The sequence below is a fragment of the Haemaphysalis longicornis genome, unplaced genomic scaffold (assembly GCF_048455015.1).
Source record: "Haemaphysalis longicornis isolate Haplotype H1 unplaced genomic scaffold, Haemaphysalis longicornis Haplotype H1 scaffold_12, whole genome shotgun sequence".
In the NCBI taxonomy this organism is placed as follows: Eukaryota; Metazoa; Arthropoda; class Arachnida; order Ixodida; family Ixodidae; genus Haemaphysalis; species Haemaphysalis longicornis.
Window position 1 is genome coordinate 105,564,112 of NW_027526225.1, and position 22,920 is coordinate 105,587,031.

Here is a 22,920-nt window from a genome sequence, read left to right on the forward strand (position 1 = left end):
CATGAATGCTTCGTACTACTGTGGCAGATGTAAACGTTTTGTATTATCACGCTACAAGAAACATCCCTCATAGTTTGGGTGCAAATCAAACCACATAGCAGCAAACATAACAAACTGTTACGCACTCGTACCCGCTGAAAATTCCCTCGTAAATTAGTTGCAAAACAAATTCCCTTACAATGGGCTGCCGAAAATCGCTAAGGCAATATTCTGTGCGAAAAAAAAAATTATCGAAATAAGCACCAAAACGCCAAGAATATAACCGACGCAGGAAAGAAGCCAACAGTTTTACGCAGGAGTTCCTAAGTACCGCCGGTCTGCGTATTGAAGTAGTGTTGGCCTCAAATGTAGCCACTAGCCACTTTTGTTCACCATGTCATAAAAACATTTGAACTCTTTATAAGGTTGTTTCAGTGTTCCATAAATACTTAAGAGAATTCAGGAAATCTTTTGCAAAGTAATTTGAGTCCGGGAAATCTTTAGTTCCGGAAAACATTCAGGGCAATCCAAATAAGAAGCGAGCATTCATGTTTGCTCACTGAATCTCCGAAACGTTTGAATTGTAGGTAACGAGACAATAAAAGCGGAGATTCGTAATTGAAGCTAGCAAATACCGTAAAGATGATTGCTGCTAGAATATAAGGGCTTGCTAGAGTAGTAAGCTGCCAGAGCAGAAGGCCTAGAGTCCAAGGGCTTGCTGAAGGGCTTGTTCGCATACGTTGCGACTCCAACAACAGTGCAATGACGGGACCAAGCAAGAAAGACCAAGGGTTGTCTGTTTTCTTTCCAAGTTTCATCGTCTGCGCTGCTTTTCTTGGAGTCTGGTGTCTCATGATGCGCCCGCTCCTTTTCTGTTTCTGATGTCAAGGTGGACATCGAACTTTCGTACAACTTCCTCGAGTCCGACGACGCACGGGAGAGCCGCTTTTCGATCCATGACCAGATCGGCGACGACGCCGAGGTACCGTCGACGCACGTGCTCAAGCTCGACGTCCACCTCAGGGGCGACACCAAGGACCGCTCGGTGGCGTCCGAGCTGAGGTACTCCTTCAGCCACGACCTGTTCAAGCACAAGCTGCAGTTCTTCTACGACAGGTCGCAGTTCAGCAAGGACCCGCACAGTGCCCTCAAGGTACACCGTTGCAAACATTGCTACAAAACATTGTGCTTGTTTGTAAAAAACGGGAGACATGAACTGGAGGCATTTGGCGCCGAAAGGCCTTCAGCTTTCACTCTTAAAAAAAGGTTGGGGCATTCACTAATGGAACACTGACAAGTTACGTGTCCCAGTATACACTAGGTACTTAGTAACTGGAGGTATTAAAGGCAGCACTAGTCAGGGTTCCTAACTGAGGCAGGCAGTAAGCACCCCTACCTTCACTAGTAAAGTCCGAGCTACATGCGTGTACTAACTGGCCATCTATAACCTAGCCATAAGCATACTTCCTGCATTCAGTTAATTTCCTAACCATACAGTTGGTATAGTGGCAGTGCCTACATACCGTACCGCGGGGTAGTAAGGTTTGTAAGGAGTTAGTAAATACGGCCGTCACTACCCTTTTGCGACCTTTTTTTTTTATTTAGAGTGTTGGAGCCACCGCTATGTCCACGGACGTCGCTGCCAACGCTAACGCCCACACTCTGTGCGGTCGTGTCTTGGTCGATATTTCGTGGTTCCCTTGATAGGAAAGTACAGTTATTGGCTGTTCGAGAACGCTGTGTTCTCTACAAACCCGTTTAAGATATAAAGCAGAAGAAAGTGTGACTTCCCTTTTAAGATATCAGTAAGAAAACATACGGGAGGGTATCTCAACAGTGGCTACGAAACGAACGCCTGTCCGTACAGGAGGGCGCACACGTGAACACTCAGTATTACGTGCACTCCGCTTAAGAAGCCACGCGTGTGCACTGTGAAGGTGATCGCTCAAACATCTCGCCTGTGAACTCCTTTCTGCGGAGCCTTTTCTGGTGCAAGAAAGCCGCTGTTGTAGCCATAGGCCCCAATGGACGTCTTCCTTGTACTGTACGGCAAGCAACTACTGCCCTCAAAAAATGCCGGACGCGAACACCCCTCTCCCCTCCCCAAGGTTCTCACGATGAATAATATACCACAATGCATGATTGTCGCCTACTGCCTTAGTCTCTCCCTTTCTGGGGGGGGCCTTTTAGCAGCCGAAACACCCTTTTCTTTACATTTTTCACTCTCTGTGTCGCATTTTTTTCATCGCCACGGGTACAGAATCAAGAGGTTATTGCCACTCCGAGTTGCAAGCTGTTTCTCACGATTGCCGCCAGCGATGGCGGTCCACTCGGCAGATATACTGGTTTAGCCAACTGCACTAAGCTACCATTATAACGAAATCGCTTTATTCGCCTTTCTTTATTCGAAGATTTTAATGGCCCCAACTGCTGTGTAGAGAGAGCAAAGAATCAGCGCTTTAAACGAAGTACCGCTTATTACGAAGTCGGTTTACGGTTCCAAAGGCGTCGATATAATGAGGGCTTACTGTATGCCCTGTTCGGAAGAAAGAAGTCCAAGGCTGCAATAAAGGAAGATAACGTGCATTTACATTAGACGGAGTCCTTTGCTAAAAATACACATGGCGTCCGCAGATACCCAGCTTCGTTCTCTTCTCTCGACTGTCGACAAATGGCTGCCCCTTTGACCCGCCCTCTCCTTCGTGCGGGTTATTGCCCTATATAAGACGCAATACAATCCGACAACCTGCGCAAGCAGCAACAAGAAGTTTACCTGTAGGGTCTTTAGCTCGTTGTACAGATCCATGTAGCCAGCTGAGGAGATGTCCATTTGATACCGTTGTCCGGACAGTATAACGGATCTGCAGTGCGGGTCCCATAGATTTAAGAGTAGCGCATGCGCAGATGGCTGGGACTTTTTGCTAGCTGAAAAAAAGAGTATGTGTGCCAAACGTTACCGTTTCTGGCACGAGGAGGCATAGAGATAACTGTGATGCAACCGCATTGGTTGGCTTCCTCCCTCAGATCTGCTTGGACGCCTCGGCAAAGTTCCCCGTGCCTGACTGGTCGAAGGCAAGCAAACTGGAGACCTTCTACGCGGAAAGCCATGTCGACGCCACGCTTGACCTCCACTACGGAGACAGCTGCGAAGGTGGATCCAGTGTAAGTCCCTCCACGCTTCTTCTCTGATTCTCCGCTCCCCTTTCGTAAAAAAAATGCTCAACACGAGCGACTAACTCCTTGTCTCTACGAAAACAAGATGAAAACAAGATGTTGGGACCCTTTGACAACATTGTTGGGTCCCTGTGTACATTGTATGTATATCTGTTTTGGTTTAAATAAATAACCCTCAACCGCTCAAAAATAAATCAGGCTCCCGATCGCTACACAGATCGCACCCTTTGTCAAAATTTTGTTGGCCAATTCTAAGCCTTCTCAACTACAAAGAATTCAAAGAATCGGCTTTCCCTTTCAAGGCGACAAAACTTCTTAAGGCAGTAAGAAAGAAAGATGTTTTCTCTACCTTTCCTGCGTAAAAAGGTTCAGCCTAGCTCAAAACGTAAAATTGTACATTGAAATTTTTCCCCCTGCATGTTGCCGGCTTGGCCCACAAAATTCTGACAAAGACTGTACCTTCAATTTGGCTCTAATTCGCATACAAGTGCTGAAAAAAATTGCGAAAGATGGGATCACGGCGAAACAATATAATGATGCGACTGTGTTGCGACTAATGTAGGTCGTTCATTGGGTGAAGTTAATTGTTGACTTCTGCTTGAATCCTAGATTTTACTTGAGCCCGTAGGCGCATTTCTAACCGACTTTTGCTAGTAAGGAAGAAAACATGTACGCTTGATATTTGTCCTCAATGTTTATTTTAGTGCTGCCAAAGCCAAAAAAAAGAGCACACCTCATCAGTTCTTCAATACCATATCCCTAATTATAAATGTTGGAGGAACCGTAGAGCCTAGAAGTAATAATAGAAGCACTTTTAATGTTGAACATAAGAACCCGTGGTTCAAGCAGAGGGAATGTGTGATTAAGTAGACTGGTGAGAATGAATACAGTTAATAAAAGAAAATAAGCTGCTTCGGATAGACATCTGTACGGGTGTTGTTCTTTGTGAATTGATCTGTGCATCGATCTGTGAATTTGATATGTGAATTGGTCTTTTCAAAGCGATTTTTTTCTGGTCTCAGTGATGGTCGTTTCGTAACCAAAACACACTACAGGAAAGCCAGCTTTACACAAACGCCTCGAGAAAAACAACAACGGTTCCCATGGTCAGAATAGAACCTGGGTCCCTCGCGTGCTCAAGTCGACGCCTACCTTATAGACCTTACGCAAAAGTGCCGCCATCTACCGGAAGAAAAATTAAACGAGCACGCGACGCCATGTTGGGGGATGGCGGTCGCGGGATTGCTTGGTACGGAGCGTGTGAGGGGTTTCCTGGGTTTGGCGATCCTTTTATATTCATATTTAAGCGCAGTAAAATGAGCGACGAGTGATCTGTGGACCCTTCTCTGTTGCCCACATTTGCGAGGGGCTTCGTAAATACGCATTATGCATCGAAAAAGCAGTCAGGGAGGCACCGGCAGGAAAGCTTTTGGAGGCTGTCGCGTTTTTGGGTTTTTTTTTTCTTTGAGAACGCAAACATTGAAGGTACATCCGTGTTGGTTCGCATCCTGCGGGTTTCTCAGGAGCTTATTCCTGAAACGCTTCGAGCCGATGCGGGCTGCCTTATGGTGCAAAACCCCCCCCCAAAAAACACTTAATAAAATAAATTGCATACCTGGCATTTTTTAACTGTGGGGCTGTTGTAGCTGGCCGTAATGAGTAGCGCGTAACGCGCGTGGCGTGTAACGCTTTAAACATTGCCAATATATGACCAATAAATTGCCAATGAATAATTAAATTACCAATAAATTGCCGAGCGCTGTTGAGCGCGTGCCTCGCGGCGACCGCCGAGAGTGTTCCAAGCACGCAAAGGCTTTAGCAAAAAAAAAAAAAAAGAAAAAACCTCCTAAAACCTTAAAGAGCGAGAAATTGCAGAGCGCTCGTGAGCGCGTGCCTGGCGGCGACCGCTGAGCGTCTCCTGCTCGCACCCTCGACAACGAAACTGGGTGCACACTACCGCTTAGAAAATTCCGCTCGAAAAATTTGATCTTGGGAAAATATGGGTCGAACAGCAGGCGACGAGGGGTAAATGACCGATGAACGGGTTACTACGTACGTTATTTGCGCTACTCATGGCGCTACGTGAAGGTTGCAAATCTCGCGGATCCCTTATTTCCTGCAGCGTTTGGCGAACGAAAGAATGCGTAGTACTTCCATAAAAGCCCACCGAACGTGCAGAATAAAAAGAAAACACGGGCGCGCAAAGCACGAACGGCAGACTCAAAACTCACCCCACACGATAAAGTACGAGCTGGCCGCCTTAACTACGAGCAGGCTGGAATGCTCGGCGGCAAATACAGGGCTAATATAGCTCATTTTGGACCTTTTTAGTCCTGCACATATTATTCATTTCGTGACTATGCGTGCGATCTAGCTATAATATTACAACGCGAAGGGAAGTCGACACCCGCAAGCGACTTCACGCAGGGCTCGAATCATGCTTCCGTTGAGAAATAAAAAAAAAAAAAGATGTGTACGCTATTTCCTCGGTCGTCCTCGTATCATCTTTGTGCACAGCAAGTTACACCACAGTATTTAAGCATCTTGGACAACGATAAATTCCGACGTGCACGTCGCTATCCCCGGGCTATCATGTATACTGCGGTATCCGGAGATCCGGGAATCCCCCACCATGGCGGAAGCGCACGCGGTTCCCGCAAGAGGGCGCCAGTTTTTGCATAAGGTCTATTGCGCCTGAAATCCAAAATCCAAATTGCTTGGATTTGGATTGTATCTTTGTATTTTGTAAGCATCTAGTTTGGATTTTGTAAGTACCTACTCATACTCTAGGCTACGCGAGTTTCTAAATATAATTCAAACAAATCAACCGCAACTGCTCACTTAATTATTTTAGTTAATTAGTTAGCTCACATAGTTAATTATTTACCCTCTTTCTCGTTAGATGAACGGGGCTTTGATTCGTTCTCCTCACAAAGCGTTTGGTGTCCTTCCATGCCGTCTAACAGATAACAATCGACGGCAAGTTCACTCAAACGGAAGAGGACCACCGGCAGCTTCTGGATGCGGCCGCGAAGAAGCCACTGTTCTACAGTCAAGCCAAGCCAAACGTACTGCACAAGATCGCCAACTTCTGCCAGGAAGCCCAAAAGGAAGGTTTTCCGTACAACGTTTGGTGCCTCAAGCTTTTGCGCTACTCGAGCCGCCTCGGGAAATTGACCGCCAACGTCGAGTACAAGAACTACAAACCAGTAAGCTCCGTCAAGCGTGTTTTCGTTGGCGTTCGCCTCTTTTCCCGTGCTCTTTGACTTCGAATGCAGCCTTCAAAATACCTTTTAATTATACTCCGCTCACATGACGCCAGCCCGATGATATTTGATTATACAGACCCCTTGAGGCCTGATTACCAAAATCACTTGTGCTGCTCGGACATGGACTCTACAACGCATCGTATCAGGCTCATCTTCATTTATAGCTCATTTATATACACAAAAAAGTGCGTTCTGCTGATCCGTCTTACCCTCGTGTTACTCTGTTAAACTGCAACTTATGCCATTTCATTCAGCATATGTTTGGGCATTTGTTTGGACATTCGTTCATGTTAACCAAAAGTGTTAGAGGTAGCGCACTCTACGGCCATGCCCTGCAGCTAATTCCAGAAACAAATCTATCGTGGATATTGCTATAGTGACCTGCAAGGATAACAGGACACAGTTTTTGTTCCACGTTTTAAGAGTTGTATAAATGTAATCGTTTTCACTGTAGCAGAAGCCCGACTCGCTTATGATATATCAGCTCTCCCAGATAGGAAAGCAAGGCAAGAATGAAAAAAAAGCAGGTGGACACTGTTTTTCAAAGGGTTCAAAGAGGCCATGGGTTTGAGGCAAATTGCATATGGCCTAAGCGTACCATTTGTCAGGAACTGTTCAAGAAGTTCCGGTTCACAGTGACCAACAGACCAGGCATAGCTCGTCACACAAAACTAACTCCGTTTAACAAGACCGCACAAAGTACAAAAAAGTTCCCTCCCATCTCTCATGCTGTTCCTCTCCCGTCTCGCTCCTCCCAGGATAAACACGCTAGAGGTTTGCGGAAGTCAATTTAAATTTACCGCGTTCCCCTGCTCCACGCCGAGTGTCACGATGCGAGCACTGCCGTACGGCGGAGACGCGCGTCAATCGAGGCACTACTTACTCCACGTGCGTTCCAAGCGGAGCGTGAAAACTATCCAGTGGAGCATTTCGTCACTGTTGCCGTTTGATTTCTTAAAATGACGCTAGGGAAACCGCGGGCGACCACATTTGTATTTTTCTGGAGCTACCTTTCATTAAATCATTAAATTTTTAATAAAGAAAACACTGCGAGTATCAGTTATGTATCGATATCTTGCCCCAGATAAGCGTAATATTTTGTTTGGCTCAACAATGTTGACAAACATGAACGTTGCCACCGGACTTAGACGTTTAGATTTGGCTGTGGATATACAAACATATTGTGCAGCCTCTGTTTCACTTTGGCTAGGCGGCTAAATCGAGTTAGTCTTTTGGTTGTAAGCAACTCTAAATTGTTTGTATGTTAACCTTTTGTCTACACTCAACTTGAAGCTGTTTATGTGTTTCTGTAAGTGTCTGTTACTTGCAGCCTTCGCGCTGTATTAGTTTTGTAGCAACCGGCGCTGCACTTGTTTAATTGTTTCTGGTTGTTACGTTGTATCATTGATACCAGGATTTTTTAATTATAAATTTATTCTTTCAAGACAGACAGACAGACCAAAATTTTCAAGTTCTCAAAAACCCAAGAGAGGCTATCGTCTTTAAAAACAGCAGATACTCCCTCCAAAGTGGTAATTGTGTATATGCCTAAGCCACCCTCATATTTACCGAGCTTCTTGAAAGTCAGCTTCACTATATATACAGGCGCATTGCTTGAAAAAGATTTTTCATGGCATAATAAGCAATCTGTTATCAAAGTATATAAGGGTGAGGACATTTATAAAATACCTCTTTAACGCGTCTTCATCATAACAGAGAGCTGTACACCAAGCAATTATATAGTCGGCTTTAAAACTATACGAAAATACGTTGTTGGGAAGTCATAATTTTTTATAACAAACATATGGAGGCCCTGGGACCTTTTGTTAATGGCGTTTTCTTAGCCGAGAAAGGGCGCCACATCCAGCGTTACCGACCGGTCTCCCTATGGACACCACATAGAAGTGCTTACGCATTCAACGTACCACTTAATAATACACTTTGTTCCGTCCCCTTCGCAGTTACTTCACCGCCTGGTGCCAAGCTATGGCAGCCACCACTACCAGCACACGCCGGAACTGGGCGGCTTCATCGGTGTCGTTCGCTCGCACTTTACCGGGGAGAATGGCAAATTGAGTGTGGTGTCTCAAGTTCCATGGGGGACGAGGAAGGCGAATCAGCACACCGACATCGTCATTAAAACCGAGGACGGTCACCGGTTCCACCACCCGAACGTGCCCATCTACAGCCACCTTCTGGAACCCAGGGTCTACACCGCTTTTGGCTACACTAACATCGGAGAATACTCCGAAATATACAGGCACAGTGAGTCCATTTCCCACCAGACTTATAAAAGCGAAAACCATACAACTTGTCCCCGAGAGTACGATTTCAACCCGCAGCCATCATAGTTAGATAATTTACTCAATTCTTCATGAATGCCCATTTCTTTGAATGCGGGAAATAATTTTGGAAGGAGGTTAGCGCAGGAGAAGCGAATTTCTGCCTAAGCCTAACTTACGTTGGATTCGTCAAGAAAGCGGGCGAGCAAGGTGAGACGCAAGGAAATAAGACACAATTCTTAGCAGCGTGTAGTCAGCAGCTTCTATAGATTCCTGGCCAATCTTCCACGTCGTGATGCGTCACGTGACGTGAAGCTTGTTCCCGGTGTGGTGTCCGACGCAAAATCAGGGGCTACGCCACTAACAGCTGTCGCAGCAAAATTGCGCCTTCCTTACGGAGGTTGTTTCCTGCCGTGCAGCACAAGGTACTGTGCAGTGAAGATGATAGAAAAGAACAAACACACCAGCCGCCAAAGCCATCATATTGTACTGTTGCCTCTCTCAAACTACCATATCAGTGTTTATTACTGTGATGTGCATTATTTGTTAACATAAAATTGTAGACTGTCAGACAGAATTTGTTGCCTCCAACCCTACTGTAATGCCCTCAGGCCTTTAAAGTGGCCACGAAGACAAAACTGAAAAAGGGTGTTGGTGCGGGCTCGTTGGTACATAACTGAATATGGAAAAACAGCGCTAAAACGGGACAAAGAACGTGACAAGACTGGGCGCTGTCTTGTCACGTTCTTTCACGTTCAGCGCCCAGTCTTGTCACGTTCTTTGTCCCGTTTTAGCGCTGTTTTTTCATATTCACCAAGACAAAATACAAGTCCGGATCACTCAAAACATTGCCTCGTTAGAATCATGCTGACACCACTTTTAACGTACACTTCGCTCAGATTAGCTGCATAATTAGGGGAAAAAAAGGGAAGTGCCTTGCGACCCACTAGCTCATTTCCCCCAACAGAACCTATGACGTCATGCCAGCCAGCTCTGCGATTGGTGGAGACCGGAAAAAGCACACGCAAATTAGACAGGGCTTATAGGCTTCCAGAACGAGCGTTTTGCGCTTAAATTTAGGGCACATTCTTTTTATATCAGTAAAAATGTTGGGACAAACAGAGGAAGTTACGAAAGCACACGTAAACATAAAAGTACCGATGCGTACTGCTGTTGATACTTCGCGCACTATGCTGCGTTTAGATGCACAGCATTGCGGCGCTTTGGGGTTCTCAGACGACACTGGCCGGTTTCATGAAACGATTATTTTCTCCATGAATAAAAACAATTCAGGTTTAATTACAGTCGCAAACAAACCAAAGGCAGAAAACCGCTTGCCGCGGTGTGGTGGCGCCACCTAGGTTGACTAACAGTAAGCATGCCTCCGCTCCCACGGCCGGGCTAGAGCGGCGGCGCACGCTCGCGCACACGCCGCTGCTCTAGCCCGGCTGTGCCGCTCCGCACCAAGTTTAGCTGAAAGACCGGTTCTAATGACGCCATTTCAAACGTAGTTCAAACACACGTTTTGGCGCGAGAATCAAAATTTTACCTTAAATTGATTAATTTCTCAGTAATTAAAGCATCGTTTGCTTCCGCACAAGCGCTGCGGGCACTATAAAGCACGAAATCTTTCGAATAAAACAAACTTATATTTTGTCTTCATGGCCCCTTTAAAGGTGCAATAAATTAAATTAAATTAATTGGTATTGCCATCACGCAAATGTTTTGCAGGAAAATGCGGCCTGCAATCGGGCAGAGTCCGCACCTTCGACGGGTACCTCGTTCATTTGCCCGAAACGAACTGCTTCAAAGTCATCTCCCGCGACTGCTCGCCCAACAAGCGGTTCGTCATCCTTGCGCGAGCCACTAGCAACCCTAAAGTTAAAAAGGTAAGCCAACGTATTTCATAATGGATGACAGTAGGGGTGGGCGATTTAGGGATTAACCTTTCGATTAATCGATTAACGCTTTTGTCGCAATTATTTTTTTAACCGGTTAATCGTTCGAAGTCTTGTGAGCGAAGTAAAACAAAAATGCCATGTTAAATTGTAGGCAAAGGTGTCGGGGATCATATTCGTGTTCAAATAACCTGCCTTACGTCATGACAGGAAACGATGCAAGTAGGATCAGAGATCATAGTGATTGAAACCGCAACCTGGCAACCAAGACAGGCGGGAAAATGGCTACTCGTAATAGAGATTTACACGTACAAAAATGCCGAGCAGTCACGTGAGCCGTTTTACCCCTGTATGAACAAACCCTGGCGTAATTAAACCACAATTAAGCGACGCTCCCTGCAACCACAGCGAGGGCTGGTGATCCTGATTATAAAATAGGGCAAATGATGAACTAAGTGATAAGCGTTTCGCCCCCATCTGTGCCATGGTGAAGTTCTGCTTGCCTCATCTGAAATGTATGGGAACAGGACGAGGAGCATATTGATATTATTTTTTTATTATTATGCTATTATTATCACACTATTATCGCACGTCCTTCGGACTGGGCTTTCAATAATTACCTGCTGCGAAAGTACGGCATGCGCAGTGGTACGGCATGCGCAACGAAGCGAGGCCGCGTTATTTATGCCAGCTGCTTCAGTGTACACAGAGCAATCCCTCGGTTACGGGTTTGGGAAGCTGCGAAGGCTAGTGAGGTAGGGAACTTTGGCCTTCTGCTTCGAATTTCATGAAACGTAGTCTGTGCAGACGGGCAATATCGTTCTAATTAACCGTGGAACGTGTTTCCGGTTAGAATTAGCGAGATTTTCCCCCCGTTCAAATAGACGTTACATTGCCGGGATCAATCGATCAGTTCGAATTATCCGTTGGTTCGAATTATACGACTTGAAATTAGCGAGGTTCGACTGTAAAGGTTTTTTTTTATTCGCAGCTCTTTCGATCGGTAGTCAAAATGTGAACGAGGAGCTTGACCAGTTCGAACAGAACGTAACCCCATAAGAACGGCACATATCCAGCACAACTTACGGCTGGTTTTGGCTTTTTATACACGCGCCATTGGAGCTAGTTGACGTGAAGGGTCGGTAATGGCAAACATATTCGCCAAAGTTTTCGGCACAGCGCTCTGTGCCCCATGCCACTTCGTTGATTATATCAGAGTCCTTCAATGCTTCTCTGGTCATGAAACTCCCGGCCAAGTTTCGTACGGGGACAAAGGCTACCGCGAGTGGCGCCACCACAGATCGGAGGGCATCGGGCGGCCGCCGCTGCTCTGCAGCCAGACCGGCAAGCAGGAACGCAGTAGCAGCATGCCCGTTCGCACCAAATTTTTTCGCCACTCACAAAATGATAAGTCCATTTGAGCGGCCCACGACACGTAAAGCGAAAGCGCACTGCTGATATGGCGGCGAGCGTCTGTTTTATCTTACTCCGTGGTCCGTTCCCCGCCAAACGCGCTCTTACCACGCCCCGGCTGCCCTCCGATCAACACGAGCGCCGCGCGCGGCAGCGTACGAAGCTCTCCCATAGCGTGACGGCGAAGTTTCATGACCAGAAAGGCATTGAAGGACTCTGATTATATTTTGCTCCACGAAAAAAAGAACTAAAGCCACTACAGGGCGATCACTGTCGACCAGAATGGTCACGGTCAATCCTCTAACTCGACACTCGTCCAAAAGTTCTGTCCGCGTGCCTTTTCAGTGCAGAGCACTTTATGGGCCCGCCCTGTCGTCTTATCTCGCCAACGGTCCATTCGACTGCCGCAATTAGGCGACGCAGAGAAATAACGAACCCACGTAGAGCCTTTTGTACCGGGGCCAGGGAGTCACGCTGAGTGTTCTAAAACCACGCGGTTTAAATAGTCATAACCGCTCAAACCTAGTGAACCGCTGGCTGTTGTCATACATTTTCCCGTTATTTAACGCAAAGAAAACTGCAGGTACGTTTCAGGCAAAATCTGTGTATATAACCGGCAGCCCAGCGTTCTTTTAGTTAGGAACGCTCGTTGGGTTAGTTTTTTTTCAATAGTAAGCGAGAAAAGCGGCAGCGCAAGAAAGAAACGGCGCGTTCGAAATGACGCGGGAAGAAAAAAATGGCGCGTTCGAAATGCCGAAGAAAGGCGCCAGCCACGCAAGAAAAAACTGGCGCGTTCGAAATACCGCAGAAGGGCTCCAGCCGCGCAAGAGAAAAGTTAAGCGTTCGAAATGACCCAAAACAGCTCCAAAATACGAAATCAAAGCAAGCGCAAAAAGGACAGAACTCCCGCTGGCACAGTTTCAGGCAGTGGGCGCGCGAACACTGCGAAGGCGGGAAATTTGAAATGCAACAGTGAGCGGAAAACACCGCTGCAGCCCATTATGGCGAAGCACTGCTCTGCACTTCCGACAGCTTTCACATTGAGTAGAACGGATTTAATTTTTTTTTCGACATTACAGGAGATCAAGCTCTTCATCCACACAACCATGGTTGAGATTCTGCCCTTGAGCGACGACTCCACCGCTGCCGCCGTGCGCGTGGATGGAACCGAGTTGGAGATAACCCAGGAGAGACCCTACAGCCACACCGCGCACGATGCGGAGCTCTTCGAGATCAGGAAGGCCTTTGGTTGGTACGAGGTGGTGTCCAAGCCCTACGGCGTCTACATAACCACCGATGGAAGCGACGCGCTTTTCGTACAAGTAAGTGCACTCGCTGCCCCCGCCTATTTGAGAATGTCCCCGTGACACAACAGGCTTTAGACACATTGCTGCTTACTTGCGGTTAACCCACTTATAACGGTGTTTTAGTGTTCTCCTCCTACTGCGGCACTACTGACTACGCGTAGCGCGAAATTCAAAAGTTTCAATATTGTTACCTTTCCAGGTCTACTGTTGGGCGAGTTGGTAATTCATTTTAAAAATGGCTACAACGCGAATATAAACGAGGATTCAGAAATCAGAAAAACGACGGGGCGAGCGCTGACTTACAACTGAATTTAATAAGAGAAATCTCGCCCTTTTGTACGCACACTTCATGTTAACGCCAAAATAAAAAATAAAAATGACAAATTACAACAAGAACAACAAGAAATAAACAGACGTATAATCTCTGATAGCACACCACCACATCAACACGCGTTCATGCACTTGGCACAATCTACACAGACAACAAGTTAAGTGGTACCCGATGTACATCATGTGTTGAATAGAAAATATCTCTATGGGTTATTGACGTCCGGCTCACACATTTACTACCCTGCCTTTGAATTTCGTGTGCTTCAATCATTTCTCGCCTAGCTTGGAGATTACACGTCTGCTTTTTTTGTTTGTTTGTTTTTAATTATTTTACGGGTGTTGACATGGAGTGTGCGTATAAAAGGGCAAGATTTCTCTCATTAAATTCAGTTGGAAGTCAGCGCTGGTCCCATCGTCTTTCTGTGTCCTTGTTTATATTCTCGCTGTAGCGATTTTTAACCTGTTACCTTTACTCGGTTAAAACAATGCCTTTCGTGGAGTTGAAGTGGCTATGGTGACTTCAACTCCCCTAAAGATGTTTTAATACAGCCCTGTTTTAAATTAAATAGGGCTGAATTTCGTCTTCGTGGCCTTCCTAATAGCGCGGTTCGGTGTGCATCAGCCATAAATTTTTCAAGTTTTATACTCGCCTCTTGTCTCTTGACAATCACTAACGAAAAAAATGACCGACAGTTCGGCTGAGCCAACGACGCAATATTATGCAAAAGCAGAACACAGTCTTGGTTTTTCGCAGCCTGCCGTACAGTTACTGGATGATTGAATCGGTAGGCGACTACGCCTATTTAAGCGATGTGGCTTGCACTGAACCGCACGCGCAGATGGCACAGCGGGGGCTCTATCGAAGTCGAGACTGAGGAACCAAGCTCCGCCAAAGCAATATTTAAACTTTCGCTTAGTCACGTGGTCCCGCAGCATCCACGCCTCTCCGCAGCGGCTCACGTGGAGTGACGTCAAACCTGCCACGCTTACGCTCCGGTTGTTCAAGGTCATTGCGACGCCATGAATGACCTTGCGAGACGAGGCATACTGGAGCTTTCATTCTAAAAGCAATGTGAAAGAGGGAAACACTGACCTATGGGTACGCTTCCGCACAGTGGAAAATTTGAACGCAGTTGCAAAGACATTTTGACAACCATTATATTAATTTTTGTCGTAATGATGCATTGCCTTTCAAATCAACCTTGAACCAAAGGCAAACACAACAAAAATCGAAACCGGTTGTCGAATCCGATGCCCTATTAAACTGACGAATTCCTCAAAGCCTCAGAGGCAACTGATTCTATGACGCTCGCGCGCGCCGTAGAATACCACCTCCGCTTCCTTCGTGGGGCGCACATCCTGGCTACTTCACTGTCCGTATTGCCATAGCAACGAAGCCTCCCCGCACCGCATGCTCTGAGTTACACCTCCTTCTGTTTTCCTCCTCATGGACCGACCGTGCTTTCCTCTCCCCTTTTCTCTTCAGGCAGCTACCACGCTTTTCCCTTTTCCTCGTCCCTTTCCCATCTTCACTACCACCATACTTTCAACCTACACTGTCTTCTACCCTGACACGTGGCTGTGGGAAACGCCGCTGAAATCGACATCGCTCCAGACAGCCCAAACACATATACAGAGAACAACACGTTTCGGCACGTGTTTTTCCTCTCCAGAATGCGGTCCGCAAGCCGCCAGGAACCCGCCTGACGGCGGTCGAACAGTTTCGGAGATTGAAAAGACGCGTGAGAAAACGCGTCGTTCTCTGCACAAGAGTTTCGCACTTGTTACATTCGGGCAAGCGCCCCCGAACAGGGCCTCATCGCCTCCGTCATGTGTGGTGTCGTGGTGGTCGATCGGCAAGCAAAAGTTGCTGCCTTGGAGAAGACGACACGAAGCCGAAGACAAACTTAACTGGTTTACTACATGGTTAACTGCTATGATAGAGAAATAATACCCTTCCGGTAGAGGTTACAGTAGAGGTTACCCTTCCAATACCCTTCCGGTAGAGGTTACTTGCTACTTGATTTAACCTTCATGTTGCGTACCGACTGCACGTTCGTGAATTCAAATTGTAAGCAAAAGCGCTGCCTTGATACTGAGGTTACCGTCGAACGTCATTTGTTGGTTGAAAGGCAAGGTACTCTGGCACCCTGTCTGTACCCTGTAACAAACAGCTGATCAAACTCTCGCCATAAAAAAAAAAAAAAAGAGGGGTTTTGTTAGGATTCGAACCACAGACTTTCAAAACAGTAAGCCGGCTCTCAACCGCTCGACCACGGCAGGAGACGAGGAGCCTCGAAGAATTTGGTGTACCAACTGATGCTTCCCACAAAGAGTGTCGTGTGTGTGCTTTCTTTTGGTCGTATTTGAGGGCTTGGAGCAGTGGTAACGCTCGCTTCTTGCGCACTGATCTTGGAGCCGAGGACAATAATGCTAGTGCTACAAGCAATGTAACCACAGCTCCCTTATTTGAGCCAACAAAAGCTATCGCACATCCCCGGTCTCCCCTGCGCAAGCCACGGGAGCTACGAATGGAATGGAATGCGCCAGAATTCTGGCGTTGATAACGCTTGCTCGTTACGCACCGATCTTGCTGACAAGCCACATTATGCTAATACTGGATGTGATGTAATCAGAGCTCCCTCATTTAACTCACACAAAGCTATCGCAGATCCCCGATATCCCCGATGAAAGCCGAACAAGCTACAAATGGATGAGCGCTTGGGAATAGAAATAGCTTGCAATTTGTCTCAAGGCAACCGATTACCGTAAGTTAAAAAGAAATTGATTGTTTTCTGCTGAAAGGAACGACCCCAAACCACGCGAAGACGGACGCTGCCGCTCGATTTCCGATGCTCTATCGCGCTGCGTCGACGCCGATATCTGGCGAGCGTAGACATCGGCGTCGCTCCAGTTTCAGCTCGCGTCGCCGTGCATTTCTGGCGACGCGACGTCGGCGTGAGAAAACGCTGAACGTACGCTGCATGTTTGGGCTGAGTGAAACCGAATACACCGACGTACTTAACAAAGTTTCGCGGATACGTCCGAAGTATCTTACGTCCGACGTATCTTTAAGAAATCTTGCGGGTACGTCCGACGTATCTTTAAGAAATTTTGCGGGTACGTCCGACGTATCTTTAAGAAATTTTGCGGGTACGTCCGACGTACCTTTAGACACAGCGTATCTGATAACCACACCGATATGCAGCGGCTAATAAATATATGCGGCCAGGAAGCCACTGACCTCGGGTTAAATTTCGGTGCAGAAAAATCAGGAATAATGGTTTTCAATGACGCTACCACCGACGTAGTGTCTATCCAGCAAGGCGAATTACCTAGAGTCAAGGAATATAAATATTTGGGAGTGTGGATAAACGAAGGGGATAGCTACTTAAGTACTCACGAGGAGCAACTTAAGGTTAAGGGAAAGCGAAACGCAGCTATAATGAAGCATAGAGCTCTGTGGGGGTATAACAAATATGAAGTAGTAAGAGGAATGTGGAAAGGAGTAATGGTTCCGGGTCTCACGTTTGCGAATGCTGTACTCTGCTTAAAATCAGACGTTATATCACGCCTTGAAGTAAACCAGAGAACGGTAGGACGTCTGGCCTTAGGCGCGCATGGAAAAACAACTAACGAAGCAGTTTAGGGAGATATGGGCTGGGCGTCGTTTGAAGTTAGAGAAGCTCAGAGTAAAATATGCTTTGAGATGAGGTTGAGGGCAATGGATCAACGAAGGTGGGCAGCTAAGGTTTTTAGGTACCTATACTTGAAAAGCGTGGACACGCAGTGGTTAAGAAAGACTAGAAGGCTAACGATGAAATACGGAAAGAACAGTGCGGAATCCGAAACAGCCAAGGTAACCAAAAAAGAGGCAAGGCAGATTGAAACGAATAAATGGAGGGAAAAAATGGAAGCCAAAAACGTCGTTAGAGATGTACAGGGCTGAGAAGATGAACATCAGAAAGGAAAATTTCTACGATAATTCCCAGGGCAGTGCTTTGCTTTTTGAGGCTAGAGCAGGTTGCCTGCGAACTAAGAGTTTTGTGGGGAAGTATTCACAAAATGATGGGGTATGCGTGGTCTGCGGAAAAGAAACAGAAACTATGCGGCACATCGTGCTAGAATGTGAGGGTATCCATCCAAAGCTACATGAAGGGAATATTGGGCTGTCAGAAGCCCTAGGATTTAAGGGTATCACAGAGGAAGTTAACTTCAAGGCTGTCGAGGGGACGAAAAGAAGATTAGAATGCTGGTGGACGAAAAGCAGAGAGGGGAATATTGCCTAGGACAGTTACCACTTGTAACAGAAAAAAAAAAGTATTTTGTGCCTAATAAGCTTTTTGTGCCTGCCCTAAGCAGCGCTAGTATTGAACCAAAAGTGTAAAACATAGGTATATTAGTCTTTTTTGGTAAGATGACATGTCATCACCCCGATACAAAGGGGAAACCAATAGAAATCATCATCATCATCATCAGGGTAGCCGCGCGCTGAACCGTAACACGCTTAATAGCTCCGCTCAAAACACGAACAGTTAAGTGAACGCATACAATTTTAACTTGCGTCGATTTTCGCGACAACCCGGCTGGTATGCACGCAAAACAACTGCCCACACATGATGTTCACACTGAGTCGATTTGCCTAGTTTGTGTTTTATGCGCACGTGTAGTAGGCCTAGTCCAACAGCTCATTGGTTGCTTCCTTTTTCAGGCCGCTCCCTTCTACCGAGGCAAGTTATGCGGAATCTGCGGAAACTACAATTTGGACAGGCAGGCCGAGCTCACCGGCCCGGACGGCCACCTGTACCGCAACTCGACCGAGTTCGCCAAGAGCTACGTGGTGCCCAGTCCAGACTGCCAGGCACCGTCGGCATGAAGAAGCAAACTTACACCCGCTTATCACCAGCTTTCAACTGTAAGCGGTCTTTTCTACAAAGGGAGAGATAAAGGTGAAGATAACGGACAAAAAATGTTACTATTTATAGCGCTCTATTAGGACACGGATAAGTTCAACACTGGAGATGGATCGAAAGTGAGCTTTGGAGAATGTTAAATGTCAGACTACTCCCTTGGCCGCAGAACTTGAAAAGCACATGTTATTTCACTGTTCGTGATGTACACTGCCATGAAACCACTGCCCGTATTATCTTACCCAATAAAGTTATAGGTTGAAAACGGGAAAGGCTGACAATGGCTATGTCTTATCTTGTTTTTCTCATAACCATGACACACACGTGCATCTAGTGACGTAGCCATATTCTGAGGCTACGCTACCCACAAGACTTGGGCGTGAGTATATCTCTGGGCCATCTGTTAATGCTGATGTCAATCCTTGAACTATCTCAGGATTTCATACTCTTATCACTGCCATGTTAACTTCCTTATATGGACATGGCGAACATCGCGCCCACAATCGCTCGCCTTCTTACGTGCCTGTCTAAACTGAGAAGTCAGCCGAAATAAAATAGATTGGCTGTGTCTTATACATTCCTTGAATTTGAATGGATTTAGCGACGCCACAAGGGACGCTGACGTGCAGTAGATCGAAATCCAACCTGAAACGTCGTTCTGACGTTTACACGCAATATGGCGTAGCAGAATGGATGTTCGTCACCATTCTGTTGACGCACGGTCTGTAAACAGTTTTTTTGTTCAAGACGTCTGTAGTCTTCGAGAAGTGGTGAATAATGATGATTTTGATCATGAAGTTTTGTGTTTGTTAAATGAGCTTACTGTAATGAAAGTGCAACAACATGTCAGTTCCAGCTAAAAGTTCCGCGGAGGCTTATTGTCCTCAACCTCAAAGGTTGATTTTGTAATTTGTGTTGTTGCCAAAATATGCAACAAAAAAAAGAAGGCTTGTAGCTAAATCGGTAAGACAACGGGCTCTGGCTTTGTTACTCGGTTAGTTCCTGGCTCGATTCCTGGCGGTGACAGTAAATTGTTTTATTTGTTCGCGGGAGTTCTCTGTTGATACCAATGGTCGCGAAAGAACCCGTGGGGAGTAGAGGTAAAAAGCTTTGCTTTAAAACGCGCTCATATTGCTGCGTCGGCAGCCGTGTCTGTTTTGATGTTCCGCACTGCGACAGCAGCAGCCACTTATTGGTCGACCTGTTCTCACCTCGCAGCAAGCTCGTTCCGGCGTGTTCCGTAATTCATGAAAACACTGCATTTAGCGTCACTTTGCAATACGGCGGGCGGTAGTCCGTGGAGCTCTTATTATGTTTTTATTTATTATGGTTAATATGTTCATGAGACCTATCGTAAAAATTGCGACCTGAGCTTCCTTGCGTTTTCTGCGCTGAAACTTTTTTCGTAAAAAATTTGCCTCGCATAATGTACGCACCCCTAAATTGATATATTTTTGAAGAAAAAAAGTGCGATCATTACGCAAGTAAATACGGTATATACTGCATGCATCGCCCCTCCTCAGATTCCAGGTTAGTGGATATGGCCCGGGATTTTTTCATTCTGAGCCGCATGGCTTCAGAAAATGTATTTTGTGCGAAACGAAGCTAGCAATGCTTATTCACGACCTGCATGTAAACGTTGACTCTAAATTCCAGATTTATTTATTTATTTGTTTATTGCAAGTACCTACATCGCCAATTAGGCATTGTTTTAGGGGGGTTACCGTAGAAAATCGAATACAAACAGCAAAATTATAACCGAGCTAAAATCCTACATAACATTATACTACAAGAAAGCTCTAAACACAGCAAAGAATTGTAACAAAACTAAAGAACACAGAAGCACGGCGAAAGCAGTAATGATACATATCCAAAATAAACAACCAAATGAAGTACAAAGCAAACGTTAAATATGCGGGTTATTTCATCAACTCAAAACGCTGGTTCATTGGCTCATAGGAAATTAGAATCGGAGAATATTGGTATTTTTAGCGCGTTCCAGTGACTAATAGAGTTTGGAAAGAAAGAGTATTTAAACACATTGAATCGACAAGTGTATTCTCTAGTTTTATATACGTGATCTTTCCGTTCGGACATATAACTAGGCGACTTTAAATACCGTTCTTTATTTATTCCAGTCTTACTATGGTATATATTATAAAGAAATTTAAGTCTTTGAACTTTCCGTCATACACAAAGGGGTTTCCATCCCAAGGCCTGAAGAATTTCAGAACTCCTTATTCTAAAATCATAATTACCTGTTACAAACCTGGCAGCCCTTTTTTGCCCCCATTCCAATTTTTCTTTCAGTACATTAGTGAAAGGGTCCCAAGAAACACAACCATGCTCTAGAATTGGGTGCACATTTGTAGTATACAGAGTTTCCTTGAGTGTTTGCGGCGCGTCGTTAAAATTTCTTTGGAAAAAGTGAATTAAGCGCGAAGCCTTGGCTGTGATTAAATCTACGTGACTGGTCCAATGTAGTGTTGCCGTGAATGTAACCGCAAGATACTTAACTTGATCTACCTATTGTACTGCCCAGGAATTTAAGTAATAAGAACTGGATACTAGCTTTTTTTGTTCTCAAATTGTACATGAAAACATTTCGTTGGGTTTAAACTCATTTGCCACTGAGCACACCAAGACACAATCTTATTGAGGTCAGACTGCAGTACTGTGGTGTCATCAACACACTTAACTGGGCAATACAAAACACAACCATCCGTATAAAGTGTCAGTGTAAATTCCAAACCCAGTGGAAAATCATTGATGAAAATAAAAAAAAATAAGCGGCCCCAGAACCAACCACTGTGGCACCCCGGACAGTACATCAGCTGGTGATGAAGACACCCTGTTTATGACAACACATTGTTTACGGCCGCTTAAATAATCCTTAATCCATTCTATGAGGCTCGCAGGAATATCAAGAAATGACAGCTTATGCAGCAAAGGACTTTGGGGGACGACATCAAAGGCTTTTTTAAAGTCCGAAAATACAGCGTCTAATTTAATGCCTTGGTCGAATGATAAAGCGATGTCACGTACGAATTGGGTTAGCTGTGTAACAGAAGGAAGACTTGTGTAACACAAAAAAGACAAGATTGGCGCCATCTTCCTAGATTTCTCAAAAGCTTTTGACAAATTCCCCATCAGAGCCTACTACTAAAACTTGCTGCGTTACATCTAAATGCCGATATCTTAGCATGGATTAAAAAATTATAAAGTAACCCCTCACGATCTTTGTCAACGATCAAACATCTAACTCTACGCCCGTAACCTCAAGTGCCCCTAAAGTGTTTCTCCTTGTTCCACTTCTGCATCTGATTTACACTAATGACCTACCAATGCACGTATCTTCTAACATCCGCATGTTTGTAGACGGCTGCGTAATTTATCGTACAATTACCAGCCCTTCTGATAACGTCTCCACAAAATGACCGGCAAAGGGTGCAAGAATGGTGCAGCCTTTGGCTAACGGAGCTAAACCTTAAAAAAAGGAAGACCGCCTTCTTTGCTTTCTCGTACCAAATGCTGGCACCAACCAAGAACGAGTTCCTTCCCAGAAATATCTCGGAGTAACCCTTTGTACGAATTCAACCTAGGCAAAGTACATTGCCACCATTGCATCTGCTAACAAAACACTCAAGTTTTTAGAACGCCATTTGGGCCATGCCCTTCAAAACATAAAATTACTCTGGTCAGGTCAAAATTAGAATACGCTTTCCCCATATGGAACCGCATCAATCAACTCGAATCGCTTCAAACTCGAGCTACAAGATTGATTCATTCCAAGCACTCCTACGAGGTTACCATATCGGCACTGAAAACAGAATCCGACTTACCTGCATGCCGTCGCCGCATTGGTAGTCTGTCTTTTCCTCAAGTTATTTTACAGCTCACTCAGCAAGTCACGCGGCACCGAGAGCAGAGCTCCGCCGAGCGCTCCAGCGTCGAGGCCTTTCCAGCGCCGGCACGGAGGACCTTCTGTTCCCGAAGGGGCCTGCGGCAACCCAACGGGAAGTCTTCGCCCATCTGCTCCGTTACTTGGAGACGACCGGCCTCACGCAGCCGCTGTAGCCAGGAGTGAAGTGACTGACTGATGTGCCCGGACTGACAACTTCCTAGGGCTGACAGCTCTCTTTGTAGCTTTCTCTCTCTGTCTCTCCATGTCTCTCTCCACTTTATCCGGTCATATATTATATATATATATATATATATATATATATATATATATATATATATATATATATATATATATACAGTCGAACACGGATATATCGAACTCCAAGGGGATCGCGGAATAGTTCGATATATGAAAAATTCGATATAAAAAATATGGGCTCTGGACTTCACCTATG

General features: G+C 45.7%; 1 protein-coding gene across 1 annotated transcript in view; it reads left to right on the forward strand.

Annotated features, from left to right (window-relative positions):
* Positions 1-18,834, forward strand: part of LOC144163191 (vitellogenin-6-like) — a 70,951-nt gene extending 52,117 nt beyond the window's left edge. The window contains exons 20-26 of the mRNA XM_077694022.1: positions 869-1,132; positions 3,004-3,141; positions 6,120-6,362; positions 8,384-8,687; positions 10,436-10,593; positions 13,095-13,337; positions 18,364-18,834. Of these exons, the coding sequence (XP_077550148.1) occupies positions 869-1,132; positions 3,004-3,141; positions 6,120-6,362; positions 8,384-8,687; positions 10,436-10,593; positions 13,095-13,337; positions 18,364-18,528 (1,515 nt within the window). The 3' untranslated portion in view covers positions 18,529-18,834. The remainder of the gene's footprint in view (positions 1-868; positions 1,133-3,003; positions 3,142-6,119; positions 6,363-8,383; positions 8,688-10,435; positions 10,594-13,094; positions 13,338-18,363) is intronic.
* Positions 18,835-22,920: the final 4,086 nt, after the last annotated feature.